At 44.8% G+C, this 17,488-nt stretch overlaps 1 protein-coding gene and 2 non-coding genes across 3 annotated transcripts; 1 reads left to right on the top strand and 2 right to left on the bottom strand.

Annotated features, from left to right (window-relative positions):
• Positions 1–1,178: 1,178 nt before the first annotated feature.
• trnay-gua (transfer RNA tyrosine (anticodon GUA)) lies at positions 1,179–1,266 on the bottom strand. Its single transcript is given in 2 exon segments — positions 1,179–1,214; positions 1,230–1,266. It is a non-coding gene; the product is annotated as a tRNA-Tyr (tRNA).
• An 8,868-nt stretch (positions 1,267–10,134) lies between these two features.
• LOC148665425 (histone H4-like) lies at positions 10,135–10,609 on the top strand. The gene has a single exon (XM_088631613.1). The coding sequence runs from the start codon at positions 10,298–10,300 to the stop codon at positions 10,607–10,609; it is 312 nt and encodes a 103-aa protein (XP_088487739.1). The 5' UTR covers positions 10,135–10,297.
• Positions 10,610–10,915: 306 nt separating this feature from the next.
• Positions 10,916–10,973, bottom strand: LOC148665424 (U7 small nuclear RNA). Its single transcript, XR_015938997.1, has one exon. It is a non-coding gene; the product is annotated as a U7 small nuclear RNA (small nuclear RNA).
• Between the last annotated feature and the right edge of the window lie 6,515 nt (positions 10,974–17,488).

Here is a 17,488-nt window from a genome sequence, read left to right as displayed (position 1 = left end):
GTGATCATTCAGGAGAATGGTGGTGGTGGAGGGGAGTCCCCATTACCTGTAAAGCGCATTGAGTGGAGTATCCAGAACAGCGCTATATAAGTGTACGCAATAATAATGATGATGATGATGATTATTATTATTGTAATGTAAAATGCAATAAAAAATAAAAAAAATATCAAACTTTGATTCAAAATAGATTAATGTAAAAACTGATAAAGCTAATGCTTTTTTCAGGGCTATATCTACGTTTTTTTTTAATAAGCGAAGTCTGTCGCGATTGTGAAAGTTAGAGAAGGTATACCAGCGGGTGCCTTCATACCGCGAGCGTCAGTCTCGCCCGTAGCTGCGAGAAGGTTAAAAGCGCACAAGTGGTCTGTCTTTCGTCAAAGTAATTGCCGGAGCAGTAAGACGCTCCCAGCAGAATCCATCCTGGTTTGGTTACAGTGAGTCTGAGGCTCTTTGGATCGTAACGTAAAAAAAACAATTGCTCACATCGTGTGACTTCCACGACAGGAAGGAAAGATATCACTTAAAAAAATCAAAACTGAAGATTTGGATCCTGGGCCTCAATTTGATCAAATTATTAAAATAATAACTATCAAAATATCAGATTGTGTTTCTGCAACAATTCGTGCACAGTACGCCATTTTAATCTAAAACAGTCACAACGAGGGCTTTACACGCAGTCTGGGGTATTTTCCCCTTTTATATTTTTGCCACTTTATATCGAACCTGTTATACTCCCAGAAGTGCACAGTAGCTTGTACTTAATAAAAATGTACAATTCACCACTGGTATAAACAGATGTGTGCCGTGTTTGCCTTTGTAAGCATTTGTTTAAAAAATAAGTTCACAATACGATAAAAACACAGAAAGCACAAACTTTATAATACAACGATACAAAATCAATACCAAATCATTGTGCCAATTAAGTACCTATCCTTTGAAAACAGAGAACACCTTTATATCTACAAAAAACTTGACATTTGTATGTATTTTTGAATTACAAAGCAGACAGTGTAGTCGCTTAATTCAAAGATCAGATCTTGGCCAAAACAAGACAATCAGACGTGGGCTGAATTCGGAACAGGAGCCTTTGCTTAGTCGATTATTGAGCTTTTGATCAATGTCTGAATAAAACAGATTCGCTTTTTTAACTCTTTTATTAAATTACATGAAAAGCACCTTCCTTCGAGCCGGAATCGAACCAGTGACCTAAGGATTCCCTGTTGACTCCACTACAGTCCTCCGCTCTACCAACTGAGCTATCGAAGGGACGCTGTAGCATTGCTCTCTGGCCCATACTGCCCAATGAAGTAAAATGTGAAATGGGTGATTTAAATCCCACTTCGACATCAAGTTTCCAACTCGTTTCCTTAGTCTCATTAACTTGAATTTAAGCCAAGAACCAGGATTCTACTGTATAAACTTCCAGGGATATTACAAAATGTTTGATGGGGCATCAATCATTCCAGGCGGAAATTGATTCCTTTTTTTTCTCGAGGGATCATATTAAACATTTCATTAGTCTCGAGAGGAGGATCACCATAGCGTTTGTGCTACATTAATAATATTTTCGTGGAAATAAAGAAGTTGTAAATTTTAAAAATTTATATTTGAATCGAAATGTGGTTTTGAGTTAAATATTAGCGTGTTCATGTAATTAGTTTGTGTTTGTCATTAATATATATATATATTGCCATGTTACTAGAATTTGGAACTGAAGTTTACTAGTTGTGTTTTTTATAATGATTAGACATTTGAATACAATATTGTATATAATGTATAATTTGAACTACATATTGTTAAGGTGTGAATAATTGTATATTTTAAGAATACATTTCTAAAACAAATCATTGGCTTTATTTACTAGTTTCTACACCTATAAAAATCTTTCTTTGATGTCTATTATACAGATGCAGCCATTCAAAATGGGTGAGGTATTTCGCGGCATACTGCGACACGCCCACCGGGGTATCACGCAGTTCACGTGTGTCACGTGACTAACTATCCGGCGTCGCCTTGTAAAACCGCCAGGGGGAGCTTAACCTCTCATGCACAGCATTTGAGCCTTTAATTTTGAACTGTGTATTACAGCATGTTAATCATCAGTCATTAAAATGTTGGTATATTTTATGAAAGCAAGATTGCTCAGTTGGACAAAAGTACACAACCTACCTTTATCAGAAATATTTATGCATCAAAGCCTTTACTGAAGATATTACTAATAGTATTAATAATGGATGACTTTGGACAAGCTGTATACTCAAAGTATAATTTCTTTAGCACATTTGTACAAGCACTTGGAATCTGTCCAAGCCATACTTTGTCAGGCATTTTGTTTTACTTCAACGGGCATAAAAACTTCCTTGCTTTTAACAGGGCGTTTCATAATTTCTAACTACGAAAATGATTTAAAATGCGACACCTATCATTCAACTAGAGCTTAAAATATAACAAGGATCCTCAAGAGCACAGCAAAGAGTGTTTTAAAAGACACTTGTATTTATCAACGCTTTCTTTTCCGTATACCAGATTTTATGGAACCACTTCAGAGGGGTGTTCCAGGAATCGGCACTTTAAAGAAAAAAATACACACCAGTATTCCATTTCTCCCTAAACATTGTAAGCTTCGAAGTCTTTAACTAACGTGATACCGGAGTCAACAAGCATACTTTTAGAATTTGATTAAAAGGGAATATAATATGGAATCGCGTATCTCAAGAAATTAATAATGATATAATTATATTAATGTTGCAAAAGAACTGCAATGGACATAAAAACTCCCTTGCTTTTAACAGAGCGTTCCATAATTTCTAACTACGAAAATGCCAGGTGAAAGGATTTGTAAACATATTTTGTTAAAGCAAGTCATTTTTTTCCGCAGCACATAAAATACATTTTTCCAAGAAAGTTTAGCCTTTGTCACTAATGAAACCACTAAATAAAGACATAAATATAGAAATCTTAAGATTTGTTTTATTTAATGTTGGTAGCAGGATGAACTGTCAGAGTGTATATTTTGTGGCAGAGTTGCTGCAAGATGTTAACAGTGAAAAAGGTATTTAGAAATGAGTTATTTCAAGATGAAAAAGAAAACATACATGAAACATGGTTTCATTATGACTAGAATCGGTCTTGAGATATTTTTAACTTGATTTACAGTATTTGAGAGGTATGTCTTAACACCGATACTACAGTGCTTAAGTACTGCTCACGTATATGTTTCTAGGTTTATATTCTGCATTTCATACGGTCAAATTACTTTTGAGCAACTTATAAGAAGGGCGAAACGGTATTCGTTTTAGTTTCGTTTTGTGCTGGGACCCGTGGATTGATTAGAGATATCAAGTACATAAAAGTCATTTTTTAAATGTTGTAGTTCGTCTTGAAAAAATGTTACGAGTACATCATCTATCAACAATTAAACAGGTTCTGTTTCCATATTGCGGATTTTGGTTAGGTATTATCAAATCTGGTGGCGCTGTTTGTTAGTTTACTGAGTCCCATGTCACATGGTCTGTGATTGAAACCTGTAAAACCGGTTTAATTCGTCACAGCCAGCACTCTTCAGGTGTGAGGGTCTTCTGCTCAGAATGAAACGCTAAAATGTTTGTGTATATTCTAATGGTAGTGGGGGCAGGGTGTGTGGGAACAGGTTTGGTTGAAATTGCATTGGAGATCTATGTTCTTCACACCTGAAACATTTTCTCTGAAAGCATTTTCTTCGCAGTTTAACCGATCTTGTTACAGCATGTTACAGTTTACTATTATTAACCATATTAATTTTAAGTGCTTAATGTAAAATCTTGTAAAAATATATTTTCAATGTTCAAATATACATTAAGTCTGACTATCATATAATAAGTTAAATACAAAACTAAAGAAAAAATAGGGTTAAATATAATTCAAAATATTTTGCTAACAATGTTAACTGTTTATGAATAATAAAATGTATTAACTAAGGAGTAGGATGGCACAGTTGTTAGTATGTTTTTTGTTTTGTTTCTTTCTCATAAATACAACAGTAGTACCTGATGTCTCAGTGGCTTTCAAAATTAAATTATGCATGCAAACCTGTGAACTAGAAAGATAACTAAGATATCCATCCATTATATTCCATAATATCCATGAAATATACGGCGCTGAAATATGTGTGACGCAGTGGTGGCCTGACACGGTGAGGTGCCCTGGCAGCTGTATGATGCAGTGGTGGCCTGGCACGGTGAGGTGCGCTTGCAGCTATGTGACGCAGTGGTGGCTTGGCACGGTGAGGTGCGCTGACAGCTGTGTGGTGTGGGGCAGTTGTGGCCTGGCACGGTGAAGTGCGCTGGCAGCTGTGTGGTGTGACGCAGTGGTGGCCTGGCACGGTGAGGTGCGCTGGCATATAATGAATATATTCATGTGCATCCAACACACAGTTCAATGCTAGCAACTACACAAAATCTAAAATATGAGCTCTACTTGCCACTTACAATACCAACAGTACCAGTATATTCCATAATATCCATGAAATATATAGCGCTGAAATATGTGTGATGCAGTGGTGGTCGGGTATGTAGAGGTGCACTGGCAGCTGTGTGTTGTGACGCAGTGGTGGCCTGGCACGGTGAGGTGCGCTGGCAGCTGTGTGATGCAGTGGTGGCCTGGCACGGTGAGGTGCGCTGACAGCTGTGTGATGCAATGGTGGCCGGGCACGGTGAGGTGCGCTGGCAGGTGGGTGATGCAGTGGTGGCCTGGCACCGTGAGGTGCGCTGGCAGCTGTGTGGTGTGACGCAGTGGTGGCCTGGCACGGTGAAGTGCGCTGGCAGCTGTGTGGTGTGACGCAGTGGTGGCCTGGCACGGTGAGGTGCGCTGGCATATAATGAATATATTCATGTGCATCCAACACGCAGTTCAACGCTAGCAACTACACAAAATCTAAAATATGAGCTCTACTTGCCACTTACAATACCAACAGTACCAGCTAACTTTAGTAGTGACATTTTCATGGATCTTTTTAACAAAAAAAATTTACAACATCAGACTTCAGACACAATTAAACAGGCCTCAAAAAAGTCTGGTACAAACATTTTCAGCATGGTGAAACATGGTGAACATTTCCACCACTGCGTCACACCACACAGCTGCCAGCGCACCTCACCGTGCCAGGCCACCACTGCATCACCCAGCTGCCAGCGCATCTCACCGTGCCAGGCCACCACTGCGTCACAACACACAGCTGCCAGTGCACCTCTACATACCCGACCACCACTGCATCACACAGCTGCCAGCGCACCTCACCATGCCAGGCCACCACTGCATCACACAGATGCCAGCGCACCTCACCGTGCCATGCCACCAGCTGCGTTAAACCACACAGCTGCCAGCGCACTTCACCGTGCCAGGCCACCACTGCGTCACACCACACAGATGCCAGCGCACCTCACCGTGTCAGGCCACCACTGCGTAACACCACATAGCTGCCAGCACACCTCACCATGCCAGGCCATCACTGAGTCAGAGATTAAATAAAACCTCACTTGCACCAAACAAATTTATATTTCTAAATATCACAACATGATCGAATTTAAGTCATTTTAATAACAATGAATAGTCACCTAGGCGTTACAATATAAACATTTATATTGATTTAAATAACGTTTTGATTTAAATCACAAATGCTGGTTTAAATATATGTGTTTTTTGATTCACAATCAGACAAATGCAACATAAATTGATATCTTTGTCTTCTAAGTATTTTAATAAACTTTCAGCATAGCTTTCTCCCCGTTTAGATTTATTTTGGGATCAAACGTGGAAAGATTAGATTGTAATCGTTTTTATTTTTTAAATACATTTTAGAAAAGTGTTATCTATCCTAAAAAGCTGTACACCACCTGCTATAAAGATACATATTGTAATACTTTCGAGTTCGGATAGGACAGACACAAGAACTCAGACTTGCGGAGTTAAAACAAGTTAAAGCCTTGATTTTATATATCACCTTTAAAAGTGGCATCTCAAAGCAAAGCAAATACCCAACACTGATTGTACCCATCTGTCATGCTAATAAAGCTGCTTGAATTGAATTGAGAGAGGTGGAGGGGGGTTATATTTGCTTTGTGTATAAAGTACATTGTGAATGTTTTCACAGCCTTCACTTTGTCGTTTTTATGCCATTTTTTGACCACGCACGAATATTCCTATGTCCGTATCTTCGCAAGGGAATCAGTGTGAATTTTAATACTAATTAAATGACCGCGGGCACTTTCCACCCCCTCTACATTCTCAGAGTAGAACAGACTAACCTTCTAATGAAAGACGGTCCACCCCCCACTGACAGGAAAAGTGCCCACAGGCACTTAAACTTAAAATGGTCAGTAACAGTAAACAGTAACATGGTCAGAAGGAGCACGTACAAACGTTTCCGAAATAACCATATGTAAGACTCTGATGCTTAAAATTTTTAGGGAGAAAGTGGAATACTGGTGTGAATTTTTTCTTTAAACTACCAATACCAGCCATATACAGTCTGTAACGTAGGGATTTCTATATGTCTTTATTTAGTGGTTACATTAGTGACAAAGGCTAAACTTTTAGCTTCAGTAACGTGTACATATCTCCCCTTTTTATAAAACGACATGGTTGAAAACTGTTCCAGAGCCACTGTTGTTTCATCAGTGAAAAGTACATCATGAAATGCCTCTCCCTGTTCAATCCACTGGAAAAAAGAAAAGGAGCATAAAGCTTCTGATGGTCATAAACGATATTCATTTAGGAGCAGCATCAGAGGTATGTTTTTAACTGCACTGCATTGGAGAGAATACCATAGTGTGTTTTTTTTTTTACTCCCTGGCGGAAACTGGCTTCCAGAAGAATCAGTATGGCTCAGAGATTAAATAAAACTTCACTCGCACCAAACAAATGTATATTTCTAAATATCACAACATGATCGAATTTAAGTCATTTAAATAACAATGAATAGTCACCTATGCGTTACAATATAAACATTTATATTGATTTAAATCGCGTTTAAATCACCTTTATTTAAAACCCATAAATAAAGCTGATACTGTTTAGACTTTTAATTATTTAAAACTGTATTAAAGCAGCACGATACACAATGCAATGTAAATCGCTATCTTTGTCTTCTGTGTAATAATGTTCACCTCTCTGTCCATCAAATTTACAATAGTAATAATAATGAACTTTATTGTATATGGTGCCTTTAAAGGTGTCTCCTCAAAGCGCTTTACAGGTTAAAAACAATACTGTTAGGCTGGGAAAACGATTTTTTTTAAAGAAATACAAAATGAGATATAATGATATGTTCCGGCTTAGACATTAACGAAGAGCATAACGCGTGTACTGTATACACTGCAAGTACAACCCCCCTCTCTGCAGGAGTGCTGGCTGTGACGAATTGAACCGGTTTCACGGGTATTTTCAAAGTAGGAGGCGAGATTTCCAGCGAAAGACACCTCCCCCCCCTCAAAAACCCAGTAAGTACAGTACTTACTAGTTAAAGGCTAGGCTCCCAACTACGGCGAAAGGAACCCTTCTTTCATTAGAAGACAATGAACATATTTTAGCCCTGAATGAATTAATAGCAAACATGGTTTACATAAAATACATTTTTCCAAGAAAGTTTAGCCTTTGTCACTAATGAAACCACTAAATAAAGACATAAATATAAAAATCTTAAGATTTTTAAAATACATGACTTTGCTAAAATTTATTTGAAAATAAAAACAATTACAACCGCCAGGGGAGAGAGAGAACAGGGGAGGGATGTTGGTTTTGCATAAGGGGCGGGGCTATTGAAATTAGGTCTGTTTCGGAATGTGTAGTTACATGTTCTGGCTGTTTGTGAATTATCGTTGTTGAGTATGGAGTGTTGAGGTATTGATTTTGTGTAATGCTTTATGTTGAAAATTGAGGTGGATTTTGTTTATGATAAAGAGGATAAACTGGGATGGGAGGAGGGTTTGGTTTTGCATAAGGGGCGGGATTATGATAATTGGTGGAATTAGCGAGAGTAAAATGGTTTGATATATTTGATTTTGTATTGTGGTTGTTATCTATGTTTTTGGTTGGTATTATGTTTATATGGTTGTTTTTGTTGGTTGGTTGTTATTATGGTTATTAATAATACGATCTATAGTTGAAATCTGAGCCTAAATAAAAAGAAAAAGCAAGTGATTAGGTTTATGAGCAATCTAATTACTTATTCGTTTAAAACGCTATATAAAATAAAGTTTATTATTAATTTGCTGGACAGAGCGGTGAACATTATTATGCATAAGACAAAGATAACGATCCTGATCAGTTTAGAAATCTGTGTACGCTGTAAGGTTTTTACTTCTTAAACTTTTAAAATACACGTTTTGAATAGAAAGAAATCCTCTTCCTGGTACAGTATGTATAGCAAACCAGCACGTCTTTTTTCTCCAATGAGAGGGGTGTCAGATGGTGTCAGCTAATCACCATTCTGAAGCCCTACCATAATCTCTGGTATGGGGAGACCCCAAAATTCTGTCCCATAGTTTAGACAGATGATAGATAATTTTATTGATCCCGTGAGGGAAATAAAGTAAATCATTTTCATTTTAGGAAATTATTAAACGCTCGGTTAAAAGCAAAGGAGATTGTCTGTAATAGTGGACATAAAAACAAGAGTTCCCTGGCATTATATCCTGGAAGACACAGACCGGCGCCAGACCGGTAAAATGCCTGATGAAGTAGGGATTGGACAGTTTCCAAGTGCTTGTACAATCGATAGAAATGTTCAAATAAATGTGCAAAAGAAATAAACAAAATAATCATTTATTTCTTTATCATATTGGGTAGCTAATGTCCTCTCTTTGCTAGTTAGTGGCTGTGTTTCTGCGTTGGGTAGCAACGGGTGACTGTTCTCAGGCGGAAGATGTAAACAGCTTAATGTTCGTGTCAAATAATTTTTTTAAATTCAATTAAACGGGCACAGTTAAGACATTAAATATACATATACATACTGTATACAGTAAAGTTTGCATACAGTAATATGTTTATGTTACGCGATTAAAAAATAAATAAATAAAAATGAAAAGTCCAGCACCAGCTGGATTCGAACACACAACCTGTCAGTTGGTAGTCACGCACCTAGACCAGGTAGGCTACAAGAAAGCTCGCATGAACAGGCAGGCGAAACAGCCCTACACAGCCCTGTCGCAGCACACGGATGTAATCATACCATTATTAAATTCTTGAGATACGCAATTCCATATTATATTCCCTTTTAATCAAATTCTAAAAGGATGCTTGTTGACTCCGGTATCACGTTAAAGACTTCGAAGCTTACAATGTTTAGGGAGAAATGGAATACTGGTGTGTATTTTTTTCTTTAAAGTACCAAGACCAGCTATATACTGTATGTTTATGTTCCAAAATTAATATAGTTTATGGCCTTCACACGCGTTACAGTATGCTCCTATTCTTTTTATGCTCAGCTACTAAGATTTCCCTTCAGCAATAGTCACAACATTATTCCACACCTCTAACCCTGCACTAGGGGGCATGCTTCAGGCTCGGGCCAGGGTGAGAGGCGGGTTATGATGACAGTCATGCTTTCTACACCTTATACTGAGCTCAGAAATGGACCGAGCGGACATCTCACGAGCAGATCCCTCCGCGTATAAGAAAGGCAACTTGTCTCGGCAAAAATACCGCGGTATTTTGCGTCATCGCGCGTCAGGATGCACGACGCCGTAGCCAATTACCTCCGGTACGTGTCTGTACCGCGCAATTTGAATGGCTGCATCTGTACATCAAAGATGAGCAGTGTGTGTCGTGTTCACAGCTGATAACTAGAAGATTGTCACGATATTAGTTCCCCCTCCTTAAGGGTGCTCCAGCCCTTTCACTTAAGACTTTATTCTCTGCACGTTTCCCATTCCCAGCCCACCTTAAAAGCCAGGCGCTGACGCTCATCCGGGCTCTGCATCTGATTTCCGTATCGTGCGAGTCTGGGCCATGGAAGAGCCTGGTCCCGTTAAGGTTTTAATCTCGGTTCCCGTTCCTGTTCCCTGTCCGCCGGTCTTCGCGGTTTTTAACTTGTTCTGATGGATCTTCTGGTTTTGGACTTTCTCGTGTGTTTTGGATATTCCCTTAGGACTTCTCTTTTGGATTGTTCGCCTCGGCCACACCTCCGCTGTGCACCAGCGCACCTTGGACACGCCCTCCTGTCTTCAGCCCCGTATTCCTGCATGACGTTTCCCCAGTGTTTCCCCACTTCGTCGGATTGTGTCGTCCGCATAGGGTCCGGAAAGAACTGTTCGTTACAAAGATGTCTGGAAGAGCCAAAGGCGGAAAGGGACTTGGGAAAGGAGGCGCTAAGCGTCACCATAAGGTTCTCCGTGACAACATCCAGGGAATCACCAAGCCCGCCATCCGCCGCCTGGCTCGCCGTGGGGGAGTGAAGCGGATCTCCGGGCTGATCTACGAGGAGACCCGCGGGGTGCTGAAGGTGTTCCTGGAGAACGTCATCCGCGACGCCGTCACCTACACCGAGCATGCCAAGAGGAAGACTGTCACCGCCATGGACATGGTGTACGCGCTGAAGCGCCAGGGCCGCACCCTGTACGGCTTCGGAGGCTAAACAGGAGAGGAGCTTCACTACCGGACCATGACGTATAAACCCAAGTGACCCAGTGACATTTGTCACTGCTGAGGTTGCTTTATGGGTCTATTTTCTATACTGTGCTGATCAATTGGAAATCAAATTGCAAAAAAGACCCGTTCCCACACCTAAGGTCAAATATTAGGAATCAAAACTGCTCGAGTGTATGGTAGCACACAGCTTTATCAAGATTTCCAAGTGCAAGATCTTTTTATTCATAAAAGACCCTATTTATGTTGTATGAGAAATATTAATATTAATACAGAATCTTTTTTCACCAAATAAATGGGCTTCCTGACTTCTGAAAGCCTTCTAGACAAATACTAAAAGAGCAAAAATTCCATTTGGTAAATGAAATGAAAACACATTCCCTACCAAACCTTGAGTACAGGCCATTCAGGATGATAATACAAAACCATTTATAATTCAACAAATAAAACCTGTCAACTGGTAATCACCACTTATCATAAAAAAATAAGTAGCAATACACAGTAGGGGACTCTTGGGTGCAAGTTAAATCCATGCAAGAAGGGGGTTTAGTGTTGTATTTCCAAATCAGATATGCAAATGAGAGATCTGGCCCAGCCAATCTCAAAGCTCCCTTGGTCTGGAATGGAGCTGCTCCCCTCTTCTAGTTATTCACACTGGAGTTAGGTTACATATTAGCACATTTCATCTAACAGTTGCTGCAGAAACAAAAACGTAAACAAATGACCTGGACTGTGACCACACCTATTAGAATGTAGTTCAACAGATAACTTGTAAACCATGTCATAAGATTTTTTTTGTTCTACAAAATATACTTTATTCCGCAAAAAAAACATCTCAAAAGGAACATCTCACACATATTAACACTCCATGTAATAAAAAACAACGGCGTAACGGAGATTGATTGTCCGTTATCAATCTTTGCAAGTGGGGGCGGATTTGCGCAATTAAGAGAGTCCCTCCAAACCTACCACTCGCTATTGTCCTTTAATCCCTGTATAGGGCCCAAAGTCCTTTCCAGCGCTCCCTCGCCGTGGGGAAGCCCCATTTGGCGACTAGGCGCTTCGTCCTCCTCCTGAGGTCCGATGGGCTCCCGCAGTGCCCGACAGAGGTTGCAGTAGAAGATGCAGTCGAGTTTCAGGGGGAAATGTGGGACATCTCGACCCCCTTCCTCGACCAGCTGACACATCCGGTTTCTCGTGATGTACTCGTACTTGCCGCCCCAGACGAGGCCGAAGATAATCCCTTGCAGCGCTCGTCTGAGTCTGGCCGGCAGCGGGTACACCACCGCCAGGTAAACCAAAGCCGGCAGGATGTCTGCTTTCAACACCATCACTTTCCCTGTGTAGGACAGCTACCGCGTTTTCCACAGACCCAGCTTCGCGTTCACCTTGGCGATCCTCTCGGTCCAGTTGTTGGTCTCGTTGTCCTGGCTCTGGAAGGAAACCCCCAGTATTTTGAGGGGCTCCGTGCAGAGCTCGAGACCCTCCGGCGCCGTCGTCCTGTGCTTCCAGGGCCCGAAGAACTTCAGTTTGCTCTTTCGGCGGTTGAGCTTCGACCCCGAGGCTCTGGAGTATTGCTCCATGACCTGCAGGGCCCTCCTCAACCCCCTGTCCGACCTCAGGAACAGCGTCATGTCGTCAGCGAACTGGGAGATCTTCAGGGTTTCCCCCGCGCCTCCCGGTATCTCCAGGCCGTCGATGACAGGGTCCCGTCTCACCGTCTCTGCTAAGGGCTCCCCCGGCGGAAGATCTCCTGCGCCACTTCCACCAGATCTGCCGCCAGGGTGTCCCAGAAGCAGGTGTAGAGTTCCTTTGGGAGTCCGTCCGGCCCCGGCACCTTGCCATTCTCCATGGACAAGAGCGCCGCCTTCAGCTCCTCGGCCGCGATCGGACCCTCCAAGTCCTCCCTCACCTCCTCTGGTACTCGTGCCTTCAGCTCCTCCAGAAAAGCATCGCCTGCCTCCACCTCCGTCTGCTTTTCTGAAAAGAGCTCCGTGTAGAAAGCGGTGGCCGCTTCTACCTTGTCGCTCTCGTCCAGCACTTCCTCTCCATCTCCTCGTCTCAGGCCGTGGATCACCCTCTTTTTCTGGGCTCCTCGGACCTGATTGAGTTTGCGGAGCCTCTCCTTCAGGTCCCGTGCCCGGGCTGAATTGAAGGCTCCTCCCCCTTTAGCCGAGCTGTACTCCTCCTCTAGTTGTCTCTGGAGTCGTGCAGCTTCCTTCCTCTCCCTGGCCGCCTTCCGTCTGCAGTACATCTGCGCCAGGGTTCGGGTCCTGTCCTTCACCGACTCCCACCATTCCACCATGGAGCTGTAGCCGTTTCTCAGATCGACCAAGCTTGCGTAGTCTTTACGGAACAGTGCCTTGAAGTCGTCTTCCTCCAGTATCTCCCGGTTCAGCTTCCAGTACCCACGACCGAATGGCGGCAGGTTGGTGTTAGCCATCACCATCAAGCGCTCGTGGCTGGAATACCACTCCGGGGTCACCGTCGCCGACTCCAGGGAGCAGGTCGTGTGCAGAAAGATGTAGTCCAGGCGGCTGCACACTCCCCGGGAGTTTTTCCATGTCGTTCCGGCGTCGTTAGGGCGGCACCGTCTGAAACCGTCTACCAGGGAGAACTGCTTGAGTAGCGACTCCAGCTCTGCCGAGCTAGCATCGCTCCCCTTCTCCCGGTCGACGTTGAAGTCCCCGCCAAGCACCACCTGTCTGTTGGTGGTGCAGCAGCTGGCCAGGTCAGCAAACACTTCCTTCCGGATAGAGGGTTCCGTCGGAGCATAGACGTTAATTGCTCTCACCTTCTGCTCCCTCCAGTCGATGTCTGCGACCAGGATCCGGCCCTGCACCACCGAGAAGGAGGAAACCAGCGTCATTTCTGGGTTTCCGAGGAGGATTCCCACTCCGGAAGAGTGGAGCCCTCCTACGCTCCAGCATGATTCTCCCTTCGTCCATTCCCTGGTGAATGTCAGCTTGTCGCTTTCATCCTTCAGGTGGACCTCCTGTAAGAAACAAACTGAGAAAGACTTTGAGGCCAGATCATGAAAGACTCCCCGTCTTTTCACCGGGTCTCTTAGCCCTCTCACGTTAGTTGTTAGAAAGGTAAGTTTCACAATCATTATTAAACAAGTGAAAGTTGAACCTCCTCTCTTTGTGCTTACAGTGGAAAACTTGGGAGTCTACATCTGGGCACTGTTTAGCCTAGATCTAACTCCTCTCGTTTGGGTCCTGGGGGGAATATGCTGGCTCCCTCCAGGTCTCGCTGGGGACTGAAAGGTAAACATGCTGGACAGGTCCAGCCCTACCATCAGTCCCGGCTCCAGGGCGGCTTCAAAGTAATCCTCGTCTTCCTCGAAGATACTCTCCGCCACCGCTTCGGGAAGGCTTTTTTCTTCCCTTTCTCCAGGAGTTTCGGGGACCTCCAGTTGCTCCTGGGCCTTGGGGGAGGGGGGCTCCACTTCCTGGGCTGCCTCTTCCTGTTGTTCCTAGGCCTCGGGGGAGGGGGTTCCGACTTCCTGGGCTGCCTCTTCCTGTTGTCCCTGGGCCTCAGGGGAGGGGGTTACCTCTTCCTGGGCTGCCTCCTGGGCTGCACCAGTGCCACAAGATGGCCGCCACCATCCCGCTACAAAGAGAAACTATCACAGTGGCTGTCCTTGCAGTGTCTGTACGGGTCAGTAGGAGAGTGGTGGGAGGAGGTGAAGGTGAGGACAAAGGCCTTTTTCATGGCTGAGGGAAGGAAGGCTGCTGCCAGACGGAGAGGAGTGCTAGCCAGGAAACAGAGGCAGCTGCAGCGTCTCTACACGATGCTGCACAGTGGCTTCGATGTGCTCGAGGATATCACCCTTTTAAAAAAGGACATCCGGAGCACAGCCGAAGAAAGTAGTCGAGGAGTGCTGTTAAGAAGCTGAGTGCAGTTCTTGGAAGAAAATGAGAAGTGTACTCGCTTCTTTTTCAGGAAAGTGGTAGGCTCCAAGTCTGTCATGGAAAGTGTAGTTGAGTGCTATCCTCTCCTGCATCGAGGCCTTCTTGTCACGGACGTCCAAAGGGACTTACCGTGGGGAACAGGAGAGCGGAAAAAGAGCCATATGCGTAGCGGCGAGACGGGAAAAAGGCCCGGGCTTATTAGTGCAAAGAGTTCAGGAATGCCGTATAGAAACCTGTGCCCTCAGGGAGCGGACGTGGGGCGCCCTGGTGCTAGACGGGTCTCAGGACATCCGAACGTCAATGCTGAGCGAGGACAGAGTGCAAAACCCGGAAATATATAGCCCAAGGGAAAGAGAGGGACAGGAAGGACAGCAGACCAGAAACTAGGGACAGGACAGAGAAGGACCGCCCTCTGGCTGCAGAGGGCGTGACACTTCTACTCAAGACTGTACAGTTCTAAAGAGGTAAAGGATGAAGAAATTCATTTTTTTACCTCAAAGCTAGAAAACGTTTTGAGTGAAGAAGATAGGGAAGTACTTGAGGGGGATTTGACAGTAGAAGAGCTGAGAGGCTATGGAGAGCTTACAGAAGGGGAAAACTCCGGGTGCTGACAGGCTCCCTAAAGGGGCGTCTGCTTTTACTACTTGCACGAATGAAGGCAAAAAAAAGCCAATCGATGTGAACGAACGGCTCTTTACAGAGGAGTACTGCCTGACTGGATAGTTGATGAACGACAGAGGCCACTCCGACCTCTTCTCCGGTTTCTTCAATGACTTACGAAGGATCTTCTTCACATTCGCCCATGCAGGGGAAGCCAGTTACACCAAAGCAAACGCAGGAAAGTGCAATTCAAGCAGAGACCAGGAGGGACTTGTTTACACCGAGAGTGGTCGGAGAATGGAACAATGCGCCCAGCCCTGTTGCTGGAGCCGATTCTTGATGAGTTCTTGGGCTCACTAAGAAGCCCCTGCTGGATGCTAATCTTTCTGTTGTTCTTGCAGGTCCTGCACTGCTTTTGAGCCGACAGAGCTCATCCTGGTCTGTAGGCACAACCCAATTGCAAATGATCGGCTCCGCGTGCAGAAGGAACGTGCGTTTGGTACAAGAGTGCATGAAGGCACCGGAAATACATTGGGAACAAATGACCGGTTGCTCAATACCTCTGTGAAGTACAGGAGCGTGCAAAACGAGGCTGTTTCCGCCCGGTCTCGAATCGGGAATCTTTCGCGTGTTAGGCGAACGTGATAGCCGCTACATTTCGGAAACCTGCAGGGACCGCTGCTGGTGTCTCGCTTGCGTTTCAGGCTGAGAAAGGGAAGCGTCACTTTAGGCAGGGGGTGCTGGAGAGAGGAACAAAGGGCGTGATGAAACAAAATGCCAAAACCCGGGATCGAACAAGGGACCTTCAGATTTTCAGTTTAACGCTCTCCCAATTGAGCTATTTCAGCAGTATGCAACGCCCACAGCCACCTGCTCCAGCCTTCCTGTGTTGCGGCATTAGCGCACCAAGAGGAGCAGGAGAGTGTTGCAGGAACGTCACTCAGAAGGAAAGCCACCCAGCTGCGCCCTCTGAGCTCTGTCCAGCGCATCTTCCTCGCATGGACTCCTGCCTGCGACGGGCAGGAAACAATTAGCAAGAACAGAACGACACCCCATGGGTGTCTCATGACCGCACCTTAGGTTGTGACACGTGCAGGTGTGAGGGGTTGCCGGGCTACTTTGGAGCAGAGTTTGGGCGGAGGGGGGGCGGGAAAGCAGACAAAGAGGTGACACCTCAAGGTCTGCACGATCACAGCTCTCCGCCGCCCCAGGCTTCCGCTCGATAAGCTACTGGACACACCCGCCCCTCCTCACACAGAACGTGGAAAAGCCCCCGAGTGGGAGGGCTCTCTCTTCCTTCCAGGAGCTCTTGGATACGACACACAGACAGGGCGCGGGGTGCTGCTGCCTGCAAACACGGCTCCAGGCAGGACTCCACTCCGCAGGAGCCGCAGAGCAGAGGAGATGAGGGCAGCTTAGCTCCTGTGCAGAGACCTGAGCTGTTGTTGCTGTGGATGCTGTCTTTTCTGCACTCGGGGTAGGAGTGAATGTTGAGTTGCCCTTAGAAATGAAGCAGAGCACTTCAACGGCACGGGTGTGTGTGTGTGTGCGCCCTGGTGATTCTGGGAGACAGATCGAACCTGGGCTAAAAGAGAGGGGACTTAGCCCTCTTCCATTTGCTAATTCAAAGTTGTACAACCCATTTGTATCTGCTAGGCGGCGCAGTCGTCGTGTTTAAAGAACGCTTTGAAAAGCGTCAAAGGCAAGTCATTCCGAGTTGGTCGTTTGTGTTTTCCGTTCAGACGCGAAATGCTGAAATGATCTCTCGGCTCCTCGGTTGTCATTTCTGCTCCGTAAACGGATCACAGCACGCGTCGGCTTCCAGCATGCTGGGTCGGGACACGATGCCGGGGTTTGGAAAGAGCAATGTCTTCCTCGTTAGTATAGTGGCAAGTATCCCCGCCTGTCACGCGGGAGACCGGGGTTCGATTCCCTGACGGAGAGTAGCTTTCTTTCACCTCCTTAGAGAAATGACTGCCTTTCACTTCTCTGTTTTCTTTCACAGCGTCGTGCACCTTTTCATTGCTCTCGCTTTCAGAGCCTCCGCACGGCACACGACTCGACATCAGGAAGCACATTGAAGTGAAAGCAGGAAGCGCTGCGACATGCACTGTGCAGATCCCGCCACACTAAGAGGTGAGTGGGTCTGTTCGATGCACAAAGAACGCTTTGAGAAGGGTCAAAGGCAAGTCATTCCGAGTTGGTCGTTTGTGAGGTGAGTGGGTCTGTTCGATTACAGCGCTAGATGGTCAGTTTAAGATTATGCCCCCAGGGGGTTCCTTGTTCGCATCTGGAATCCTTATCAGTTAACCCCCTTTCCTGCCATAAACCCCTGTTGCTTAGAAGTCTAA

Source organism: Lepisosteus platostomus, chromosome 5 (genome assembly GCF_059453375.1).
Source record: "Lepisosteus platostomus isolate fLepPlt1 chromosome 5, fLepPlt1.hap1, whole genome shotgun sequence".
NCBI lineage: Eukaryota > Metazoa > Chordata > Actinopteri > Semionotiformes > Lepisosteidae > Lepisosteus > Lepisosteus platostomus.
Note: the sequence above shows the minus strand (reverse complement) of the source record. Positions and strands in the feature narration are given on the sequence as shown.